Genomic DNA, 21,252 nt, shown 5'->3' with positions numbered 1-21,252 from the left:
GTGTGATTGACAGGAGAGATTATCAGAGGAGCAGAGTTTTAACTTTTTACCACCATCATTCAAACTGGGACTGTTGAAAGTTGAAAGTATGAGTCTCTCAGTGAAGGAGCAGCCAGTGAAAGAGTAGAGATGAACTCTGGTCTCCACATCATAAAAGGAGACCAGACGCTCCTCATAATCCACAAACACTCCCACTTTCTGGAGCTTCTCTCTTACAGGGAGGAGGACAGCAGGGTCAGCAACTTGTATTGAGTTGTGCTTGAACTGTACTGTAATTCTGCAAACTGTTAATAAATACTTCAATCAATCAATCAAGCTATAAGTACAAAGGTCTTCAAATTAAAAAAGGCATCCAAAATATACTCACAGCCACAGCAGCCTACCAGCAAACCCTATAGCTGCAGCATGTCTATTGGATTGTAATTATTAATGCATTGATATTTTGTTATGTGCTTGTGCTATATAATATGCATGTGCTGCACTGCAGCACATACATATTATATAATGGAATCACTAAGTAAAGCAAAAGTACCTCGAAAGTAGGCTATACTGCTAGTTATGCACTTCCCACGGTCAAATTCCACCTGTTTAAGTTAACATTTGTACGCTCAGTTACATAACTATGTAATATTACGTTGCAATAGATTATTAGATTATGATCTATTGCACTAAAATAGGCCTCAGTTGTCTTCACTTTACTTTATACAACATTATGTCATCAAGTTGACTTGATGATGAAAAGCAATATGGTTGTATTTTTGTTTTTGTAAAGTTGTCAATTTGTGTCAATGTAGGACATTGTTTATTAGGCCTACTGATGCAATAACGTGATTCGTGATAATCAAGTTATTGCAATAGATTTGAAGGCCTTTTGATAAGGCTCTAGTGAATGAATTAATACATTATTTTCTTTCTTTTTTGGTAACGAAATGTTACATTTATTAGGACAGGAGATCCTAATTAGCCCATTATATCTAGGCATAATACTGTTAAACATATCTGTGTGTCCTGAACCATGAGAATGAACAGGAGAAATTATGTACAACAATTCAACTTATTTCATGTTCAACAGAAGAGAGAAAAGGTTTTCAGCTGAGAAAGACATTTCTTTATTTACCAGACATGAAGCAGAATGCACAATGTCAAAGAGTGGCCACCAGGGGTCAGATAATACTGTCTATCAGTGCCTAAAGCCTGATCAATGGAGGACGTTCCAACGTTTACATAACTTTACTGAATATCTAAATCTTGTTCATATCACTCCTCTATGATGCTTTCCCTTTTTGACTATATAGTTGTGTATATTCATACGTCTCTAAATGTTTTGATGAATTGAAAATGGTGGGCCCTATTGTAAACAAGTGTAATGCTTTATGGTGTCGTCCACTCACTGTTAACAGTTTTTGTATTTGGTTGTACTTGAAATGTACTGTAATTCTGCAAACTATTAATAAATCTATCAATCAATCAATAAAAAAATCTTACGGTTAGTTATTCAGGATTAAACCGTTGAAAACACAAAGGAAAAGGGAAATGAGTGAATTTAAAAGATGATTAATTCAGTGTCCTGCAGTGAAGACGGCGATGTCTCGAAGTATCTATTGTTTTACAATGACTGCATAAACATCCTTTTGAGCAGACAAAAGACATTTTGGTTATCATTTAAGTGGTTAAGGGTCTAACAATTCCCTTTCTTAGTAGTAGATAAATGTAAATGATTTCAAGGTCAGAGTTGACGACATGGTAATCTCTCTAGCAAAGCAGAGGTTACATATCTGGGCTGTATCCTGAACAATGAACTGACGGGTGACGGCATGGCAAAAAGGTCCATCCAAAAAGTAAATCCGAAAGGACAAGATTCTTGGGGAGAATCTCCTCATTTTGTTAACCAGAGGGCTCTCAGGACATTAGCTGGAGCCAGTGTTGTTTTTGGCAGCAAATTACTATTTTAGTTTTAGTCAGTCTCTTGAATAGTTTTCACTTAGTTTTAGTCACATTTTAGTCACCTGGAACGCATTAGTGTTAGTCTAGTTTCAGTCGACTAAATGTCATAAGATTTTAGTCGACTAAATCTACAGGTGATTTAGTCGACTAAAATGTGTTTGGCGGGCCTTGATGCCGTCGTAATGGCTGATTTTACACTTGCTGAAAATAGCCGATCTACAAGCTCACAACACGTCACAGAGCTTGTAGATTTTTTCATCTTTAATTGATAACACATCCACATAAACAATTATTAACATCAACATTACATATTTTTAATTAACAATTCTGTAGTAATTGCTTTAATGTACAAGACCGACAATGAAACATTGCATTTCCTGATTAAGAATTAATTCACATTAATGAAAATGTTGGGTTTACCTTAAACTTGAACGCAATCACATGAAACATAAACAAAGTCATTGTACAAAGAAAGGAATATAGATTTCTCACAGACAGAATACATTTTAAACATTAAATATTTTGATACTCAAAAACTCAATTTATCATATTAATCTCTGGCTGTACTTCAAACAATCATGTCAAATCATGTCTGTTTATGCAGTAGAATATGAACAACTCTTAAATGGCATGATTTGAACCAACAGTTGACTAAAACTGAATCTACCGTCCATATACATTTTCTAGATTAAAACTAACCTGTTCATGTTAAACTGAGATTTTTAATCAGTGTGACTGACAGGAGAGATGATCAGAGGAGCAGAGTTTTTACCACCATAATTCAAACTGGGATTGAAGTATGGATACAGTTTCTCAGTGAAGGTGCAGCCAGTGAAAGAGTAGAGATGAACTCTGAACTCCACATCATAAAAGGAGACCAGACCCTCCTCATAATCCACAAACACTCCCACTTTCTGGAGCTTCTCTCTGACAGGGAGGAGGACAGAAGGGTCAGCAGCAGCACAGTACTCATTTCCATTCTGCAACCATATAGACCAGTAACCGTTGTTGGGGGTCAGTGTGATTGGTCTCTTCCTGTCGATGGACTCTCTGGCCACTCCTAAAAACCACCTCGTCTTCCCATTAACCTGAACCTCATAGTAAAACCTTCCAGAGGAGAAGCTTTGTTTTCCTAAGACATAGACACATGGAGAGAATCTCTCTTTGTTGTCTGGGAGATTCTTCTTCACGTCTCCATGACTCACTTGTTTTCCATCCTCAGACAGGATGAGTTTGCAGTGTGCTGTATCAGGGTCCAGAGTTACATCCACAGCATATTGCTGGACCCTCCTCAGCTCAGCATCACGCAGCTCCTTCTCTATCTCTTTACTGAGTGTCTTCCCCAGCTGAGCCACAGCTGTCTTCACTAACCCCAGGTGTGGAGACTGATTGACCTTGACCTTTGTCCAGTCCTTGGTGGGTCTCCACCCAGTGTTGATGGATGTGAAGTTCTGGAGGAGGTGGAGGTGGTCTTCAGTGAGTGAAAGCTGCTTCAGCTCAGAGCTTCTATTCTTTAACTCTGTGATTTCCTGTTGCAGTTCTTTAATGAAGCCTTCAGCCTGTTTCTCTGTTGTTTTCTGCTTCGCTTCAATCCCATCAATGAGCTCAGCCTGGCTTCTCTCAATACAGCTGATCAGAGCAGTGAAGACCTGCACACTGTCTGCTATCTCTCTGTCTGCATCTTTCTTACTGAGATCTACTGAGTGTTGGACCTCCTGGATCTTCAGTTGTCTCTCCTGGATCATCTGCTGAACTTCAGCCTCTGTCTCTCCCAGCTCAGCCTTCTTCCCTTCATATGCCTCTTTCATAGACACAATCTGATGTAACTTGTGGTCTGACTGAGTGCAGAACTGACAAACACACGTGTGGTCGGTCTTACAGAACATCTCCAGAGGTTTGTCATGTTTCTGACACATATAGTCCTCCAGGTTCTTCACAGGGCCGATTAGTGTGTGTCGTTTTAATGCTGGGACTGTGCGATGACGCTCCAGGTGAGTCTCACAGTAGGAGGTCAGACACACCAGGCAGGACTTCACGGCCTTGAGCTTGTTCTCAGTACAGATGTCACAGGAGACGTCATCTGGTTCAGCAGGTTCTGGGGTTGTGGCTGAAGTTGTTTTTATCTGCTTTGACTTCCTGAACTGATCGGCCATCTCGGAGAGGACTTTATTAACGGAGAACGCTGGTCTCTTGTAGAAGGTTTCTTTGCATAGCGGACACTGACACACATCCTTAGTGTCCCAGTAACGTGTGATGCAGGCGTTGCAGTAGTTGTGTCCACATGGAGTGGTGATCGGATCAGTGAACACATCCAGACAGATAGAACACAGGAAGTGCTCTTCAGACAGGAGGCTGCTGCCGGCACACGCCATCTCTACACGCTGGAAATAGAAAGTGAAAGAAATGTAGTTCTTGAATGAAACTTCTCACAGCTCAATGGTTATAACTCAATCTGATGTTTGTTTTGGAACAGAGAAATGTTGACAGTCAGGTACATATTTATACACACTATGATAGTACATTTACTTAACTACATTTACTCAATTTTCAATACTTTTAATTCTACTCCACTCCATCTCGGATCCAAATATTATACCTTTAATTCATTATTTGTAGATTTATCATTACAAAACATACATTAAGCATACATTACATACATTAAGCCCTATATATATTTCGTCCATTTGAAAATAGATGATCTACTTGCTCACAATAGTTTGCGATGCAACACATTGTGAGTTTGTATATCTGCTATTTTCAAAAGATCTTTTTAAATACTTGAATTGGGACATTCTGTATACATGAGTTTTGGTAGGCCTACTTTAAGTATATTTTGATGCCAATACTTTTGTACTTTTATTCAAGTACATTTTGTGTACAGGACTTTCTACATGGTAGTATTGATACTCTTACAATTTACAATGTAGTTTAATTTAGCAGACGCTCTTAATCCAGAGAGATTTACATTAAGCAAGAACAAAAAGCATGGCAATACATCACATAGATAAAAGAAAGTAGTTCATGAATCATATTACATATTAAGCTAAGAACGTAACAGTGGAATATCTATGAAACTACAGTATATGCATGTATAGGCCTACATAGTGCTGTCTTTATGAGTCTACATAAAATGCTATCTTAAGTTACATAAGTTGGGCCTTTGCATATGCCTGTAAATGTGTGCTACGTGATGCCATGATGGAGTCTGAAGAGGTGGGTTTTCAGACTACGGCGGGCGGGGTTACTAGTACTACGAATAGATAGAGATATCCACGCTTTGGGGGCAAGCTATCCACGGCTTTGGGGCGACAGTTCTTCACTTTTCGAAATTCCGGGGCGACCGTTCTTCACTTTTTGTGGGGGGCGAGTTGGAAAAGGGGAGAGCGTACCTGGTTACCAGTACGAATAGTGCCTCGGGCCCATTCTTGACTTTAACACACGGGCGGACTGGTTGACAGTTACATTATTGAAACCTGTGATTTATACTGAGGATATCAAAGAATAGTATAAGATCATGTATGGATATATACTGTACATTCTCTGTCAATGAATGATATATATATATATATATATATATATATATATATATATATATATATATATATATATATATATATATATATATATATTGTAGCTGTACCAGCAATGGGTATTTTGTAATATTCTATTTTATTGCTTACCTTTCTGAAAATGTATAATATGTTTTGATTGATTGATTGAAATATTTATTAACAGTTTGTAGAATTACAGTACATTTCAAGCACAAACTGTGAACATTATACATGTATGTTTATTTGGGTACATATTGTATTTGTATGCTGTGTGTGGTCCTTTATGCTGTTCATTATGACCATGCAGGAGCAGAGCCCTGTGATTAGAGTGAGGCAGCATTGATTGCACCACTGTGAGCTGATCTCAGTCAGAACAAGCTGAGTTTCAGTGGTGCAATTAAGGAGCTCTTCCCACGTCTAAAAAGAGTGTCCTTAAATAAAGAATATAAGAGAAGATAACGTAGCTCTCCTAAAATAATCTGCAGAAGGCGCACACTGTATGTTACATGTTGTTGTTTTCTTTGTATGTAAACAGTGTTGTAATTCTGTCGATCGTTTAATTGTTTGTGTACATCTCACTGTGTTTGTTTATATAATACGGACATCATGATTGACTGACAAGGACATTCATATTTCATGTTTCATTGTGTTTAAAAGGATATTATGTTTTGTGTTGCAGTTTTTCACGTTGTCTTTTGGGGAAATAAACAACCTTGAGATATCAGTTGGAGCGTTTGTTATTCTGCTGGATAGGAGCGGTTATATATATATATATATATATATATATATATATATTGTATTAAGTCATATAGTTTGTTGTACTCACCTGTGTAAGTATTTATGTGAAAGATCCGTCTGAAGGTGTGGTAGAGAGTGCTGTCTGCCAGCTTCTGTCAGCGCTGTACTTTCAGTTTAGATTTACTGAGAAACTCAAACTTCCTTGTTGCAGTTAAAGGGACACTTCACCCTTTTTGCAATGACGTTTAGAAGATTTATTAGAACACTTTCCTGGGGGATCTTTATGTGTGTAATATGTGGTTTTAGGTATTTTAGATTTGAGCAGTGAGCACATCCACTCTGTTAGTAAATCAAGACATGTGTGGTATGACTGTGTACTATGATAAAACTCATCATTGTTACTGTACATGTGCAGATAAAAATAACACCCGTGTGAAGTGAGGGGCGCTCTTATCATCATGACATAAAATAGACACTATGCCTACTTGCTTTTTGCTATTTTGTCAATGATAGGAATGTATTGTTTGTGTGGACAAAATAGACACTCTAAAGTGTAGAAATAACACATAATTGGTTCCACAGTTGTAAAGTTTTCTGAATGGATTAATTAACGCTAAGCATTTTCTTGTACATTCTCGTAAATCAAATCCCCAAAGATCATTAATATTAGATTTACAATTAACAGTTCTATAGTAATTGCATTAAAGTGCAAGACTGACAATAATACATTAGTATTCCTGATAAACATTATTCATGCTCTTTAATTTAAAAACAATGTCAAACTGGAAGGCAATAAAATAAAACACACAATCAAGTCTTTTACTCCTTAATTGGAAGTCCGATAAGGCGCCTTCCTTTCAACAATGGCTGAAAGAAGTTCTATCATTCCTGCCTCTGGAAAAACTCAGGTATAGAGTGGACAGAGCCCAAAAAAACTTTGTCCTAGCTTGGAGTGCCTTTGTGGAGTTTGTTGAGGACTTTCCATTTCAGTGAACTGTAACCCGTACTGTGTCCGACTGTGCCCAACTATGTCCCTGCCCTGACTCTTATTTATTTATTTATTTTTTGATCTATGATTGTCCACTGCTTTGTCCCACCACTTTTTTTTTTTTTTTTAGCCTAGGGGGGAGGGGGGAGGGGGGGAGGGGTCGTATATGTTTGTGTGTTTTGTGTGTTTACTTACATACATGTAATACAATGTATTATCAAAATGTAATAACGGAAGAAAATGTAAAAATAAAGTTTACAAAGAAAGAAAAGATTTCAACAGTCAGATATACAATAGGAGCGACAGTAATCAATGGTTTGATTTGAACTGGCAGGTGAATCTATAAATTAACCTTCCATAATTATACACCTCTATTATTTTAAATGATAACCTTTTAGTGAAGCTGAGGTTTAGTCTAATCTGTGTGATTGACAGGAGAGATTATCAGAGGAGCAGAGTTTTAACTTTTTACCACCATCATTCAAACTGGGACTGTTGAAAGTTGAAAGTATGGATAGAGTTTCTCAGTGAAGGAGCAGCCAGTGAAAGAGTAGAGATGAACTCTGGACTCCACATCATAAAAGGAGACCAGACGCTCCTCATAATCCACAAACACTCCCACTTTCTGGAGCTTCTCTCTTACAGGGAGGACAGCAGGGTCAGCAACTTGTATTCAGTTGTGCTTGAACTGTACTGTAATTCTGCAAACTGTTAATAAATACTTCAATCAATCAATCAAGCTATACAGTAAGTACAAAGGTCTTCAAAAAAGGCATCAAAATATACTCACAGCCACAGCAGCCTACCAGCAAACCCTATAGCTGCAGCATGTCTATTGGATTGTAATTATTAATGCATTGATATTTTGTTATGAGCTTGTGCTATATAATATGTATGTGCTGCACTGCAGCACATACATATTATATAATGGAATCACTAAGTAAAGAAAAAGTACCTCGAAGGTAGGCTACTGCTAGTTATGCACTTTCCACGGTCAAATTCCACCTGTTTAAGGTAACATTTGTACGCTCAGTTACATAATTATGTAATATTACGTTGCAATAGATTATTAGATTATGATCTATTGCACTAAAATAGACCTCAGTTGTCTTCAATTTACTTTATACAACATTATGTCATCAAGTTGACTTGATGATGAAAAGAAATATGGATGTATTTTTGTTTTTGTAAAGTTGTCAATTTGTGTCAATGTAGGACATTGTTTATTAGGCCTACTGATGCAATAACGTGATTCTTGATAATCAAGTTATTGCAATAGATTTGAAGGCCTTTTGATAAGGCTCTAGTGAATGAATTAATACATTATTTTCTTTCTTTTTTGGTATAACGAAATGTTACATTTATTAGGACAGGAGATCCTAATTAGCCCATTATATCTAGGCATATTACTGTTAAACATATCCGTGTGTCCTGAACCATGAGAATGAACAGGAGAAATTATGTACAACAATTCAACTTATTTCATGTTCAACAGAAGAGAGAAAGGTTTTCAGCTGAGAAAGACATTTCTTTATTTACCAGACATGAAGCAGAATGCACAATGTCAAAGAGTGGCCACCAGGGGTCAGATAATACTGTCTATCAGTGCCTAAAGCCTGATCAATGGAGGACGTTCCAACGTTTACATAACTTTACTGAATATCTAAATCTTGTTCATATCAATACCCGTTTTGACTATATAGTTGTGTATATTCATACGTCTCTAAATGTTTTGATGAATTGAAAATGGTGGGCCCTGTTGTAAACAAGTGTGATGCTTTATGGTGTCGTCCACTCACTGTTAACAGTTTTTGTATTTGGTTGTACAGTAATTCTGCAAACTGTTAATAGATCAATCAATCAATAAAAAAAAACATCTTACGGTTAGTTATTCAGGATTAAACCGTTGAAAACACAAAGGGAAATGAGTGAATTTAAAGATGATTAATTCAGTGTCCTGCAGTGAAGACGGCGTTGTCTTGAAGTATCTATTGTTTTACAATGACTGCATAAACATCCTGTTGAGCAGACAAAAGACATTTTGGTTATCATTTAACTGGTTAAGGGTCTAACAATTCCCTTTCTTAGTAGTATGTAAATGTAAATGATTTCAAGGTCAGAGTTGACGACATGGTAATCTCTCTAGCAAAGCAGAGGTTACATATCTGGGCTGTATCCTGAACAACGAACTGACGGGTGAAGGCATGGCAACAAGACCGATCCAAAAGGACAAGATTCTTGGGGAGAATCGCCTCATTTTGTTAACCAGAGGGCTCTCAGGACATTAGCTGGAGCCAGTGTTGTTTTTGGCAGCACATTTCTATTTTAGTTTTAGTCATAGTCTCTTGAATAGTTTTCACTTGGTTTTAGTCACATTTTAGTCACCTGGAACGCATTAGTGTTAGTCTAGTTTCAGTCGACTAAATGTCATAAGATTTTAGTCGACTAAATCTACAGGTGATTTAGTCGACTAAAATGTGTTTGGCGGGCCTTGATGCCGTCGTAATGGCTGATTTTACACTTGCTGAAAATAGCCGATCTACAAGCTCACAACGCGTCACAGAGCTTGTAGATTTTTTCATTCTATCTTTAATTGATAACACATCCACATAAACAATTATTAACATCATTACATATTTTTAATTAACAATTCTGTAGTAATTGCTTTAATGTACAAGACTGACAATGAAACATTGCATTTCCTGATTAAGAATTAATTCACATTAATGAAAATGTTGGGATTACCTTAAACTTGAACGCAATCACATGAAACATAAACAAAGTCATTGTACAAAGAAAGGAATATAGATGTCTCACAGACAGAATACATTTTAAACTAAATATTTTGATACTCAAATACCCAATTTATCATATTAATCTCTGGCTGTACTTCAGACAATCATGTAAAACCATGTCTGTTTATGCAGTAGAATATGAACAACTCTTAAATGGCATGATTTGAACCAACAGTTGACTAAAACTGTGAATCAAACCGTCCATATACATTTTCTAGATTAAAACTAACCTGTTCATGTTAAACTGAGATTTTTAATCTGTGTGATTGACAGGAGAGATTATCAGAGGAGCAGAGTTTTTACCATCATAATTCAAACTGGGATCGAAGAATGGATAGAGTTTCTCAGTGAAGGAGCAGCCAGTGAAAGAGTGGAGATGAACTCTGGACTCCACATCATAAAAGGAGACCAGACCCTCCTCATAATCCACAAACACTCCCACTTTCTGGAGCTTCTCTCTTACAGGGAGGAGGACAGGAGGGCCAGCAGCAGCCAAGTACTCATTTCCATCCATCAACAACATTATAGACCAGTAACCGTTGTTGGGGTTCAGTGTGGTTGGTCCCTTCCTGTCGATGGACTCTCTGGCCACTCCTAAAGTCCACTCAGTCTTCCCTTTAACCTGAACCTCATAGTAAAACCTTCCTGAGGAGAAGCTTTGTTTTCCTAAGACAGAGACATAACAGGAGAATCTCTCTTTGTTGTCTGGGAGATCCTTCTCCTCGTCTCCATGACTCACTTGTTTTCCATCCTCAGACAGGATGAGTTTGCAATGTGCTGTATCAGGGTCCAGAGTTACATCCACAGCATATTTCGGGACCCTCCTCAGCTCAGCATCACGCAGCTCCTTCTCCATCTCTTTACTGAGTGTCTTCTCCAGCTGAGCCACAGCTGTCTTCAGTGTCCCCAGGTGTGGAGACTGATTGACCTTGACCTTTGTCCAGTCCTTGGTGGGTCTCCACCCAGTGTTGATGGATGTGAAGTTCTGGAGGAGGTGGAGGTGGTCTTCGGTGAGTGAGAGCTGCTTCAGCTCAGAGCTTCTCTTCTTTAACTCAGTGATTTCCTGTTGCAGTTCTTTAATGAAGCCTTCAGCCTGTTTCTCTGTTGTTTTCTGCTTCTCTTCAATCCCATCAATGAGCTCAGCCTGGCTTCTCTCAATACAGCTGATCAGAGCAGTGAAGACCTGCACACTGTCTGCTATCTCTCTGTCTGTGTCTTTCTTACTGAGATCTACCGAGTGTTTGACCTCCTGGACCTTCAGTTGTCTCTCCTGGATCATCTGCTGAACTTCAGCCTCTGTCTGTCCCAGCTCAGCCTTCTTTCCTTCATATGCCTCTTTCATAGACACAATCTGATGTGACTTGTGCTCTAACTGAGTGCAGAACTGACAAACACACGTGTGGTCGGTCTTACAGAACATCTCCAGAGGTCTGTCATGTTTCTGACACATATAGTCCTCCAGGTTCTTCACGGGGTCGATTAGTGTGTGTCGTTTTAACGCTGGGACTGTGCGATGACGCTCCAGGTGAGTCTCACAGTAGGAGGTCAGACACACCAGGCAGGACTTCACGGCCTTGAGCTTGTTCTCAGTACAGACGTCACAGGAGACGTCATCTGGTTCAGCAGGTTCTGGGGTTGTGGCTGAAGTTGTTTTCATCTGCTTTGACTTCCTGAACTGATCAGCCATCTCGGAGAAGACTTTATTAACGGAGAACGCTGGTCTCTTGTAGAAGGTCTCTTTGCATAGCGGACACTGACACACATCCTTAGTGTCCCAGTAACGTGTGATGCAGGCGTTGCAGTAGTTGTGTCCACATGGAGTGGTGATCGGATCAGTGAACACATCCAGACAGATAGAACACAGGAAGTGCTCTTCAGACAGGAGGCTGCTGCCGGCACACGCCATCTCTACACGCTGGAAATAGAAAGTGAAAGAAATGTAGTTCTTGAATGAAACTTCTCACAGCTCAATGGTTATAACTCAATCTGATGTTTGTTTTGGAACAGAGAAATGTTGACAGTCAGGTACATATTTATACACACTATGATAGTACATTTACTTAACTACATTTACTCAATTTTCAATACTTTTAATTCTACTCCACTCCATCTCGGATCCAAATATTATACCTTTAATTCATTATTTGTAGATTTATCATTACAAAACATACATTAAGCATACATTACATACATTAAGCCCTATATATATATTTCGTCCATTTGAAAATAGATGATCTACTTGCTCACAATAGGTTGCGATGCAACACATTGTGAGTTTGTACATCTGCTATTTTCAAAAGATCTTTTTAAATACTTGAAATGGGACATTCTGTATACATGAGTTTTGGTAGGCCTACTTTAAGTATATTTTGATGCCAATACTTTTACTCAAGTAAATGTTGTGTACAGGACTTTCTACATTACAATGTAGGCATTTAGCAGACTCTCTTAATCCAGAGAGATTTACATTAAGCAAGAACAAAAAGCATGGCAATACATCACATACATAAAAGAAAGTAGTTCATGAATCATATTACATAAGCTAAGAACGTAACAGTGGAATATCTATGAAACTATATGCATGTATATGCCTACTTTATGAGTCTACATAAAATGCTATCTTAAATTACATAAGTTGGGCCTTTGCATATGCCTGTAAATTTGTGCTACGTGATGCCATGATGGAGTCTGAAGAGGTGGGTTTTCAGACTACGGCGGCAGATTGGAAGAACCCTGCTCTCACGGGCGGGGTTACTAGTTAATATCCACGCTTTTGGGGAGAGCTATCCACGCCTTTGGGGCGACTTTTCGAAATTCCGGGGCGACCGTTCTTCTCTTTTCGCGGGGGGCGAGTTGGAAAAGGGGCGAGCGTACCTGGTTACCAGTACGAATAGTGCCTCGGGCCCATTCTGACTTTAACACGGGCGGCCCTGTTGACAGGTACATTATTGAAACTTGTGATTTATACTGAGGATATCAACTATAAGATAACTATAACTAGAAGAGCATGTATGGATACATTCTCTGTCAATGAATGATATTGTATTAAGTCATATAGTTTGTTGTGCTCACCTGTGTAAGTATTTCTGTGAAAGATCCGTCGTCTGAAGGTGTGGTAGAGAGAGTGCAGTGAGCTGTCTGCCACCCAGCTTCTGTCAGCGCTGTACTTTCAGTTTAGATTTACTGAGAAACTTCCTTGTTGCAGTTAAAGGGACACTTCACCCTTTTTGCAAAAATAATACATGTTAATGACGTTTAGAAGATTTAGAACACTTTCCTGGGGGATAGATCCTTTATGTGTGTAATATGTGGTTTTAGGTATTTTAGATTTGAGCAGTGAGCACATCCACTCTGCTCTCCACTCCTCCCCTCTCACAAATCTCTCCTCATCCTCTCCTCGTTCATTTCTACGAAAGTTAGTGAATCAAGACTTGTGTGGTATGACTGTGTACCATGATAGAACTCCATGTGTGATCATTGTTACTGTACATGTGCAGATAAAAATCACACCCATGTGAAGTGAGGGGCGCTCTTATCATCGTACATCATCGTGACAAACTAGACACTATGCCCATTTGCTCATACTATGACGTAAAATTTTCAATGATGGGAATTTAATGTTTGTGTGGACAAAATAGACACTCTAAAGTGTAGAAATAACATGGTCACATCGGTTCCAGTTGTAAAGTTTTATGAATGGATTAATTAACTCCAAGCATTTTCTTGTACATTCTCGTAAATCAAATCCCCAAAGATCATTAATATTAGATTTTCAATGAACAATTCTATAGTAATTGCATTAAAGTACAAGACTGACAACAATACATTAGTATTCCTGATAAACATTATCCATGCTCTTTAATTTAAAAACAATGTCAAACTGGAAGGCAATAAAATAAAACACACAATCAATTCTTTGTACTAACAAAGAAAATAAAAGATTTCAACAGTCAGATATAGAATAGGAGCGACAGTAATCAATGGGTTGATTTGACCTGGCAGGTGAATCTGTAAATTAACCTTCCATAATTATACACCTCTATTGTCTTAAATGAAAACCTTTTCATGTGAAGCTGAGGTTTAGTCTAATCTGTGTGATTGACAGGAGAGATTATCAGAGGAGCAGAGTTTATACCACCATATTTCAAATGGTGGTATAAATGAGGTGAAGAACAAACAAAACAGTTGCTGTTCCACAGCGTTTCTGACTTACGTTTGCTCTTGGACACACACAGGTTGGAGGGTTGCAGGAGGTGGTAGAAGGTAAGGTGGAGGTTTATTATGTTTGGGAGACAGGCAGCAGTGGTTTGGTGATCTGGGCTTTGGGAAATGAGTGCAGCTAGGCCACTTATATAGCCTCCCACACCTGTGCGTGGCCAGGGAACAACCTGCCATTCAATCAGGTCTGATTGGATTGATGAGCCTCTCCATGAGGCTTTTGACACAGGGACTGAAGAATGGATAAAGTTTCTCAGTGAAGGAGCAGCCAGTGAAAGAGTAGAGATGAACTCTGGTCTCCACGTCATAAAAGGAGACCAGACGCTCCTCATAATCCACAAACACTCCCACTTTCTCGATCTTCTCTCTTACAGGGAGGAGGAGGACAGCAGGGTCAGCAACTTGTATTGAGTTGTGCTTGAACTGTACTGTAATTCTGCAAACTGTTAATAAATACTTCAATCAATCAATCAAAGCTATAAGTACAAAGGTCTTCAAATTAAAAAAGGCATCAAAATATACTCACAGCCACAGCAGCCTACCAGCAAACCCTATAGCTGCAGCATGTCTATTGGATTGTAATTATTAATGCATTGATATTTTGTTATGTGCTTGTGCTATATAATATGCATGTGCTGCACTGCAGCACATACATATACATATATACATATACATATACATACATATTATATAATGGAATCACTAAGTAAAGCAAAAGTACCTCGAAAGTAGGCTATACTGCTAGTTATGCACTTTCCACGGTCAAATTCCACCTGTTTAAGGTAACATTTGTACGCTCAGTTACATAATTATGTAATATTACGTTGCAATAGATTATTAGATTATGATCTATTGCACTAAAATAGGCCTCAGTTGTCTTCAATTTTCTTTATACAACATTATGTCATCAAGTTGACTTGATGATGAAAAGCAATATGGATGTATTTTTGTTTTTGTAAAGTTGTCAATTTGTGTCAATGTAGGACATTGTTTATTAGGCCTACTGATGCAATAACGTGATTCGTGATGATCAAGTTATTGCAATAGATTTGAAGGCCTTTTGATAAGGCTCTACTAGTGAATGAATTAATACATTATTTTCTTTTTTGGTAACGAAATGTTACATTTATTAGGACAGGAGATCCTAATTAGGCCATTATATCTAGGCATATTACTGTTAAACATATCTGTGTGTCCTGAACCATGAGAACGAACAGGAGAAATTATGTACAACAATTCAACTTATTTCATGTTCAACAGAAGAGAGAAAGGTTTTCAGCTGAGAAAGACATTTCTTTATTTACCAGACATGAAGCAGAATGCACAATGTCAAAGAGTGGCCACCAGGGGTCAGATAATACTGTCTATCAGTGCCTAAAGCCTGATCAATGGAGGACGTTCCAACGTTTACATAACTTTACTGAATATCTAAATCTTGTTCATATCAATACACTCCTCTATGATGCTTTCCCGTTTTGACTATATAGTTGTGTATATTCATAAGTCTCTAAATGTTTTGATGAATTGAAAATGGTGGGCCCTGTTGTAAACAAGTGTGATGCTTTATGGTGTCGTCCACTCACTGTTAACAGTTTTTGTATTTGGTTGTACTTGAAATGTACTGTAATTCTGCAAACTATTAATAAATCAATCAATAATAAAAAAAAACATCTTACGGTTAGTTATTCAGGATTAAACCGTTGAAAACACAAAGGAAAAGGGAAATTTAAAAGATGATTAATTCAGTGTCCTGCAGTGAAGACGGCGATGTCTCGAAGTATCTATTGTTTTACAATGACTGCATAAACATCCTGTTGAGCAGACAAAAGACATTTTGGTTATCATTTAACTGGTTAAGGGTCTAACAATTCCCTTTCCTAGTAGTAGGTAAATGTAAATGATTTCAAGGTCAGAGTTGACGACATGGTAATCTCTCTAGCAAAGCAGAGGTTACATATCTGGGCTGTATCCTGAACAATGAACTGACGGGTGAAGGCATGGCAACAAGACCAATCCAAAAAGTAAATCGAAAGGACAAGATTCTTGGGGAGAATCTCCTCATTTTGTTAACCAGAGGGCTCTCAGGACATCAGCTGGAGCCAGTGTTGTTTTTGGCAGCAAATTTCTATTTTAGTTTTAGTCATAGTCTCTTGAATAGTTTTCACTTAGTTTTAGTCACCTGGAACGCATTAGTGTTAGTCTAGTTTCAGTCGACTAAATGTCATAAGATTTTAGTCAACTAAATCTACAGGTGATTTAGTCGACTAAAATGTGTTTGGCGGGCCTTGATGCCGTCGTAATGGCTGATTTTACACTTGCTGAAAATAGCCGATCTACAAGCTCACAACGCGTCACAGAGCTTGTAGATTTTCTCATTCTATCTTTAATTGATAAAACATCCACATAAACAATTATTAACATCAACATCATTACATATTTTTAATTAACAATTCTGTAGTAATTGCTTTAATGTACAAGACCGACAATGAAACATCGCATTTCCTGATTAAGAATTAATTCACATTAATGAAAATGTTGGGATTACCTTAAACTTGAACGCAATCACATGAAACATAAACAAAGTCATTGTACAAAGAAAGGAATATAGATGTCTCACAGACAGAATACATTTTAAACTAAATATTTTGATACTCAAAAACTCAATTTATCATATTAATCTCTGGCTGTACTTCAGACAATCATGTAAAATCATGTCTGTTTATGCAGTAGAATATGAACAACTCTTAAATGGCATGATTTGAACCAACAGTTGACTAAAACTGTGAATCAACCGTCCATATACATTTTAAAACTAACCTGTTCATGTTAAACTGAGATTTTTAATCTGTGTGATTGACAGGAGAGATTATCAGAGGAGCAGAGTTTTTACCATCATAATTCAAACTGGGACTGAAGTATGGATAGAGTTTCTCAGTGAAGGTGCAGCCAGTGAAAGAGTAGAGATGAACTCTAGCATCCACATCATAAAAGGAGACCAGACCCTCCTCATAATCCACAAACACTCCCACTTTCTGGAGCTCCTCTCTTACAGGGAGGAGGACAGGAGGGTCAGCAGCAGCCTTGTACTCATTTCCATTCCTCAAAAATATAGACCAGTAACCGTTGTTGGGGGTCAGTGCGGTTGGTCCCTTCCTGTTGATGGACTCTCTGGCCACTCCTAAATACAACTCAGTCTTCCCTTTAACCTGAACCTCATAGTAAAACCTTCCTGAGGAGAAGCTTTGTTTTCCTAAGACACAGGGACATGTAGAGAATCTCTCTTTGTTGTCTGGGAGATCCTTCTCCTCGTCTCCATGACTCACTTGTTTTCCATCCTCAGACAGGATGAGTTTGCAGTGTGCTGTATCAGGGTCCAGAGTTACATCCACAGCATATTGCTGGACCCTCCTCAGCTCAGCATCACACAGCTCCTTCTCCATCTCTTTACTGAGTGTCTTCTCCAGCTGAGCCACAGCTGTCTTCACTGTCCCCAGGTGTGGAGACTGATTGACCTTGACCTTTGTCCAGTCCTTGGTGGGTCTCCACCCAGTGTTGATGGATGTGAAGTTCTGGAGGAGGTGGAGGTGGTCTTCGGTGAGTGAGAGCTGCTTCAGCTCAGAGCTTCTCTTCTTTAACTCAGAGATTTCCTGTTGCAGTTCTATGATGAAGCCTTCAGCCTGTTTCTCTGTTGTTTTCTGCTTCTCTTCAATCCCACCAATGAGCTCAGCCTGGCTTCTCTCAATACAGCTGATCAGAGCAGTGAAGACCTGCACACTGTCTGCTATCTCTCTGTCTGCGTCTTTCTTACTGAGATCTACTGAGTGTTTGACCTCCTGGACCTTCAGTTGTCTTTCCTGGATCATCTGCTGAACTTCAGCCTCTGTCTGTCCCAGCTCAGCCTTCTTTCCTTCATATGCCTCTTTCATAGACACAATCTGATGTGACTTGTGCTCTAACTGAGTGCAGAACTGACAAACACACGTGTGGTCGGTCTTACAGAACATCTCCAGAGGTCTGTCATGTTTCTGACACATATAGTCCTCCAGGTTCTTCACAGGGTCGATTAGTGTGTGTCGTTTTAATACTGGGACTCTGTGATGAGGCTCCAGGTGAGTCTCACAGTAGGAGGTCAGACACATCAGGCAGGACTTCACAGCCTTGAGCTTGTTCTCAGTACAGATGTCACAGGAGACGTCATCTGGTTCAGCAGGTTCTGGGGTTGTGGCTGAAGTTGTTTTCAGCCGCTTTGACTCCCTGAACTGATCAGCCATCTCGGAGAAGACTTTATTAACGGAGAACGCTGGTCTCTTGTAGAAGGTTTCTTTGCATAGCGGACACTGACACACATCCTTAGTGTCCCAGTAACGTGTGATGCAGGCGTTGCAGTAGTTGTGTCCACATGGAGTGGTGATCGGATCAGTGAACACATCCAGACAGATAGAACACAGGAACGGACAGGACAGGAGGCTGCTGCCGGCACACGCCATCTCTACACACTGGAAATAGAAAGTGAAAGAAATGAATGAATTGAATGAAACTTCTCACAGCTCAATGGTTATAACTCAATCTGATGTTTGTTTTGGAACAGAGAAATGTTGACAGTCAGGTACATATTTATACACACTATGATAGTACATTTACTTAACTACATTTACTCAAGTACTGTACCTTGCTGTACTTTACTTGAGTATTTCCAATTTTCAATACTTTTAATTCTACTCCACTCCATCTCGGATCCAAATATTATACCTTTACTTCATTATTTGTAGATTTATCATTACAAAACATACATTAAGCATACATTACATACATTAAGCCCTATATATATTTCGTCCATTTGAAAATAGATGATCTACTTGCTCACAATAGTTTGCGATGCAACACATTGTGAGTTTGTACATCTGCTATTTTCAAAAGATCTTTTAAAATACTTGAAATGGGACATTCTGTATACATGAGTTTTGGTAGGCCTACTTTAAGTATATTTTGAAGTAAATTTTGAAGTAAATTTTGTGTACAGGACTTTCTACATGGTAGTATTGATACTCTTACAATTTACAATGTAGGCATTTAGCAGACGCTCTTAATCCAGAGAGATTTACATTAAGCAAGAACAAAAAGCATGGCAATACATCACATACATAAAAGAAAGTAGTTCATGAATCATATTACATATTAAGCTAAGAACGTAACAGTGGAATATCTATGAAACTACAGTATATGCATGTATATGCCTACATAGTGCTGTATTTATGAGTCTACATAAAATGCTATCTTAAGTTACATAAATTGGGCCTTTGCATATGCCTGTAAATTTATGCTACGTGATGCCATGATGGAGTCTGAAGAGGTGGGTTTTCAGACTACGGCGGAAGATTGGAAGAACCCTGCTCTCAGGGGGCGGGGTTACTAGTACTACGAATAGATAGAGATATCCACGCTTTGGGGGCAAGCTATCCACGGCTTTGGGGCGACAGTTATTCACTTTTCGCAGGGGCGAGTTGGAAAAGTCATCCACTCTGCTCTCCACTCCTTCCCTCTCCCAACTCTCCTCATCCTCTCCTCGTTCATTTCTACGAAAGTTAGTGAATCAAGACTTGTGTGGTATGACTGTGTACTATGATAGAACTCCATGTGTGATCATTGTTACTGTACATGTGCAGATAAAAATCACACCCATGTGAAGTGAGGGGCGCTCTTATCATCGTATACATCATCATGACAAAATAGACACTATGCCTATTTGCTCATACTATGACGTAAAATTCTCCATTCATTTTCAATGATGGGAATTTAATGTTTGTGTGGACAAAATAGACACTCTAAAGTGTAGAAATAACATGGTCACATATCGGTTCCAGTTGTAAAGTTTTATGAATGGATTAATTAACTCCAAGCATTTTCTTGTACATTCTCGTAAATCAAATCCCCAAAGATCATTAATATTAGATTTTCTATGAACAGTTCTATAGTAATTGCATTAAAGTACAAGACTGACAATAATACATTAGTATTCCTGATAAACATTATCCATGCTCTTTAATTTAAAAACAATGTCAAACTGGAAGGCAATAAAATAAAACACACAATCAAGTCTTTGTACTAACAAAGAAATTAAGAAAAGATTAACAGTCAAGATATAGAATAGGAGCGACAGTAATCAATGGCTTGATTTGACCTGGCAGGTGAATCTGTAAATTAACCTTCCATAATTATACACCTCTATTGTCTTAAATGAAAACCTTTTCATGTGAAGCTGAGGTTTAGTCTAATCTGTGTGATTGACAGGAGAGATTATCAGAGGAGCAGAGTTTATACCACCATATTTCAAATGGTGGTATAAATGAGGTGAAGAACAAACAAAACAGTTGCTGTTCCACAGCGTTTCTGACTTACGTTTGCTCTTGGACACACACAGGTTGGAGGGTTGCAGGAGGTGGTAGAAGGTGGCGGTTTATTATGTTTGGGAGACAGGCAGCAGTGGTTTGGTGATCTGGGCTTTGGGAAATGAGTGCAGCTAGGCCACTTATATAGCCTCCCACACCTGTGCGTGGCCAGGGAACAACCTGCCATTCAATCAGGCCTGATTGGATTGATGAGCCTCTCCATGAGGCTTTTGACACAGGGACTGAAGAATGGAAGGAGCAGCCAGTGAAAGAGTAGAGGCATGGACTCTGGTCTCCACGTTATAAAAGGAGACCAGACGCTCCTCATAATCCACAAACACTCCCACTTTCTGGAGCTTCTCTCTTACAGGGAGGAGGACAGCAGGGTCAGCAACTTGTATTGAGTTGTGCTTGAACTGTACTGTAATTCTGCAAACTGTTAATAAATACTTCAATCAATCAATCAAGCTATAAGTACAAAGGTCTTCAAATTAAAAAAGGCATCAAAATATACTCACAGCCACAGCAGCCTACCAGCAAACCCTATAGCTGCAGCATGTCTATTGGATTGTAATTATTAATGCATTGATATTTTGTTATGTGCTTGTGCTATATAATATGCATGTGCTGCA

The 21,252-nt window shown here is 38.6% G+C and overlaps 2 protein-coding genes across 2 annotated transcripts; both read right to left on the bottom strand.

Moving 5' to 3' along the window:
- Positions 1-2,640: 2,640 nt before the first annotated feature.
- Positions 2,641-13,142, bottom strand: LOC308328342 (uncharacterized protein). Its single transcript, XM_080782118.1, has 3 exons — positions 13,089-13,142; positions 10,282-11,931; positions 2,641-4,325 (listed from the first exon to the last, which is right to left on the bottom strand). Exons 2-3 carry the CDS (start codon positions 11,920-11,922, stop codon positions 2,667-2,669), a joined length of 3,300 nt encoding a protein of 1,099 aa, XP_080638244.1. The 5' UTR covers positions 11,923-11,931; positions 13,089-13,142; the 3' UTR covers positions 2,641-2,666.
- Positions 13,143-16,640: 3,498 nt separating this feature from the next.
- LOC308328341 (zinc finger protein RFP-like) lies at positions 16,641-18,721 on the bottom strand (the record flags this gene model as incomplete). Its single annotated transcript, XM_080782117.1, has 1 exon — positions 16,641-18,721. The coding sequence occupies one exon, from the start codon at positions 18,719-18,721 to the stop codon at positions 17,075-17,077; it is 1,647 nt and encodes a 548-aa protein (XP_080638243.1). The 3' UTR covers positions 16,641-17,074.
- Positions 18,722-21,252: the final 2,531 nt, after the last annotated feature.

Source organism: Protomyctophum bolini, assembly GCF_963924005.1.
Source record: "Protomyctophum bolini genome assembly, chromosome: 14".
NCBI lineage: Eukaryota > Metazoa > Chordata > Actinopteri > Myctophiformes > Myctophidae > Protomyctophum > Protomyctophum bolini.
This window is presented reverse-complemented; position numbering and strand designations above follow the sequence as displayed.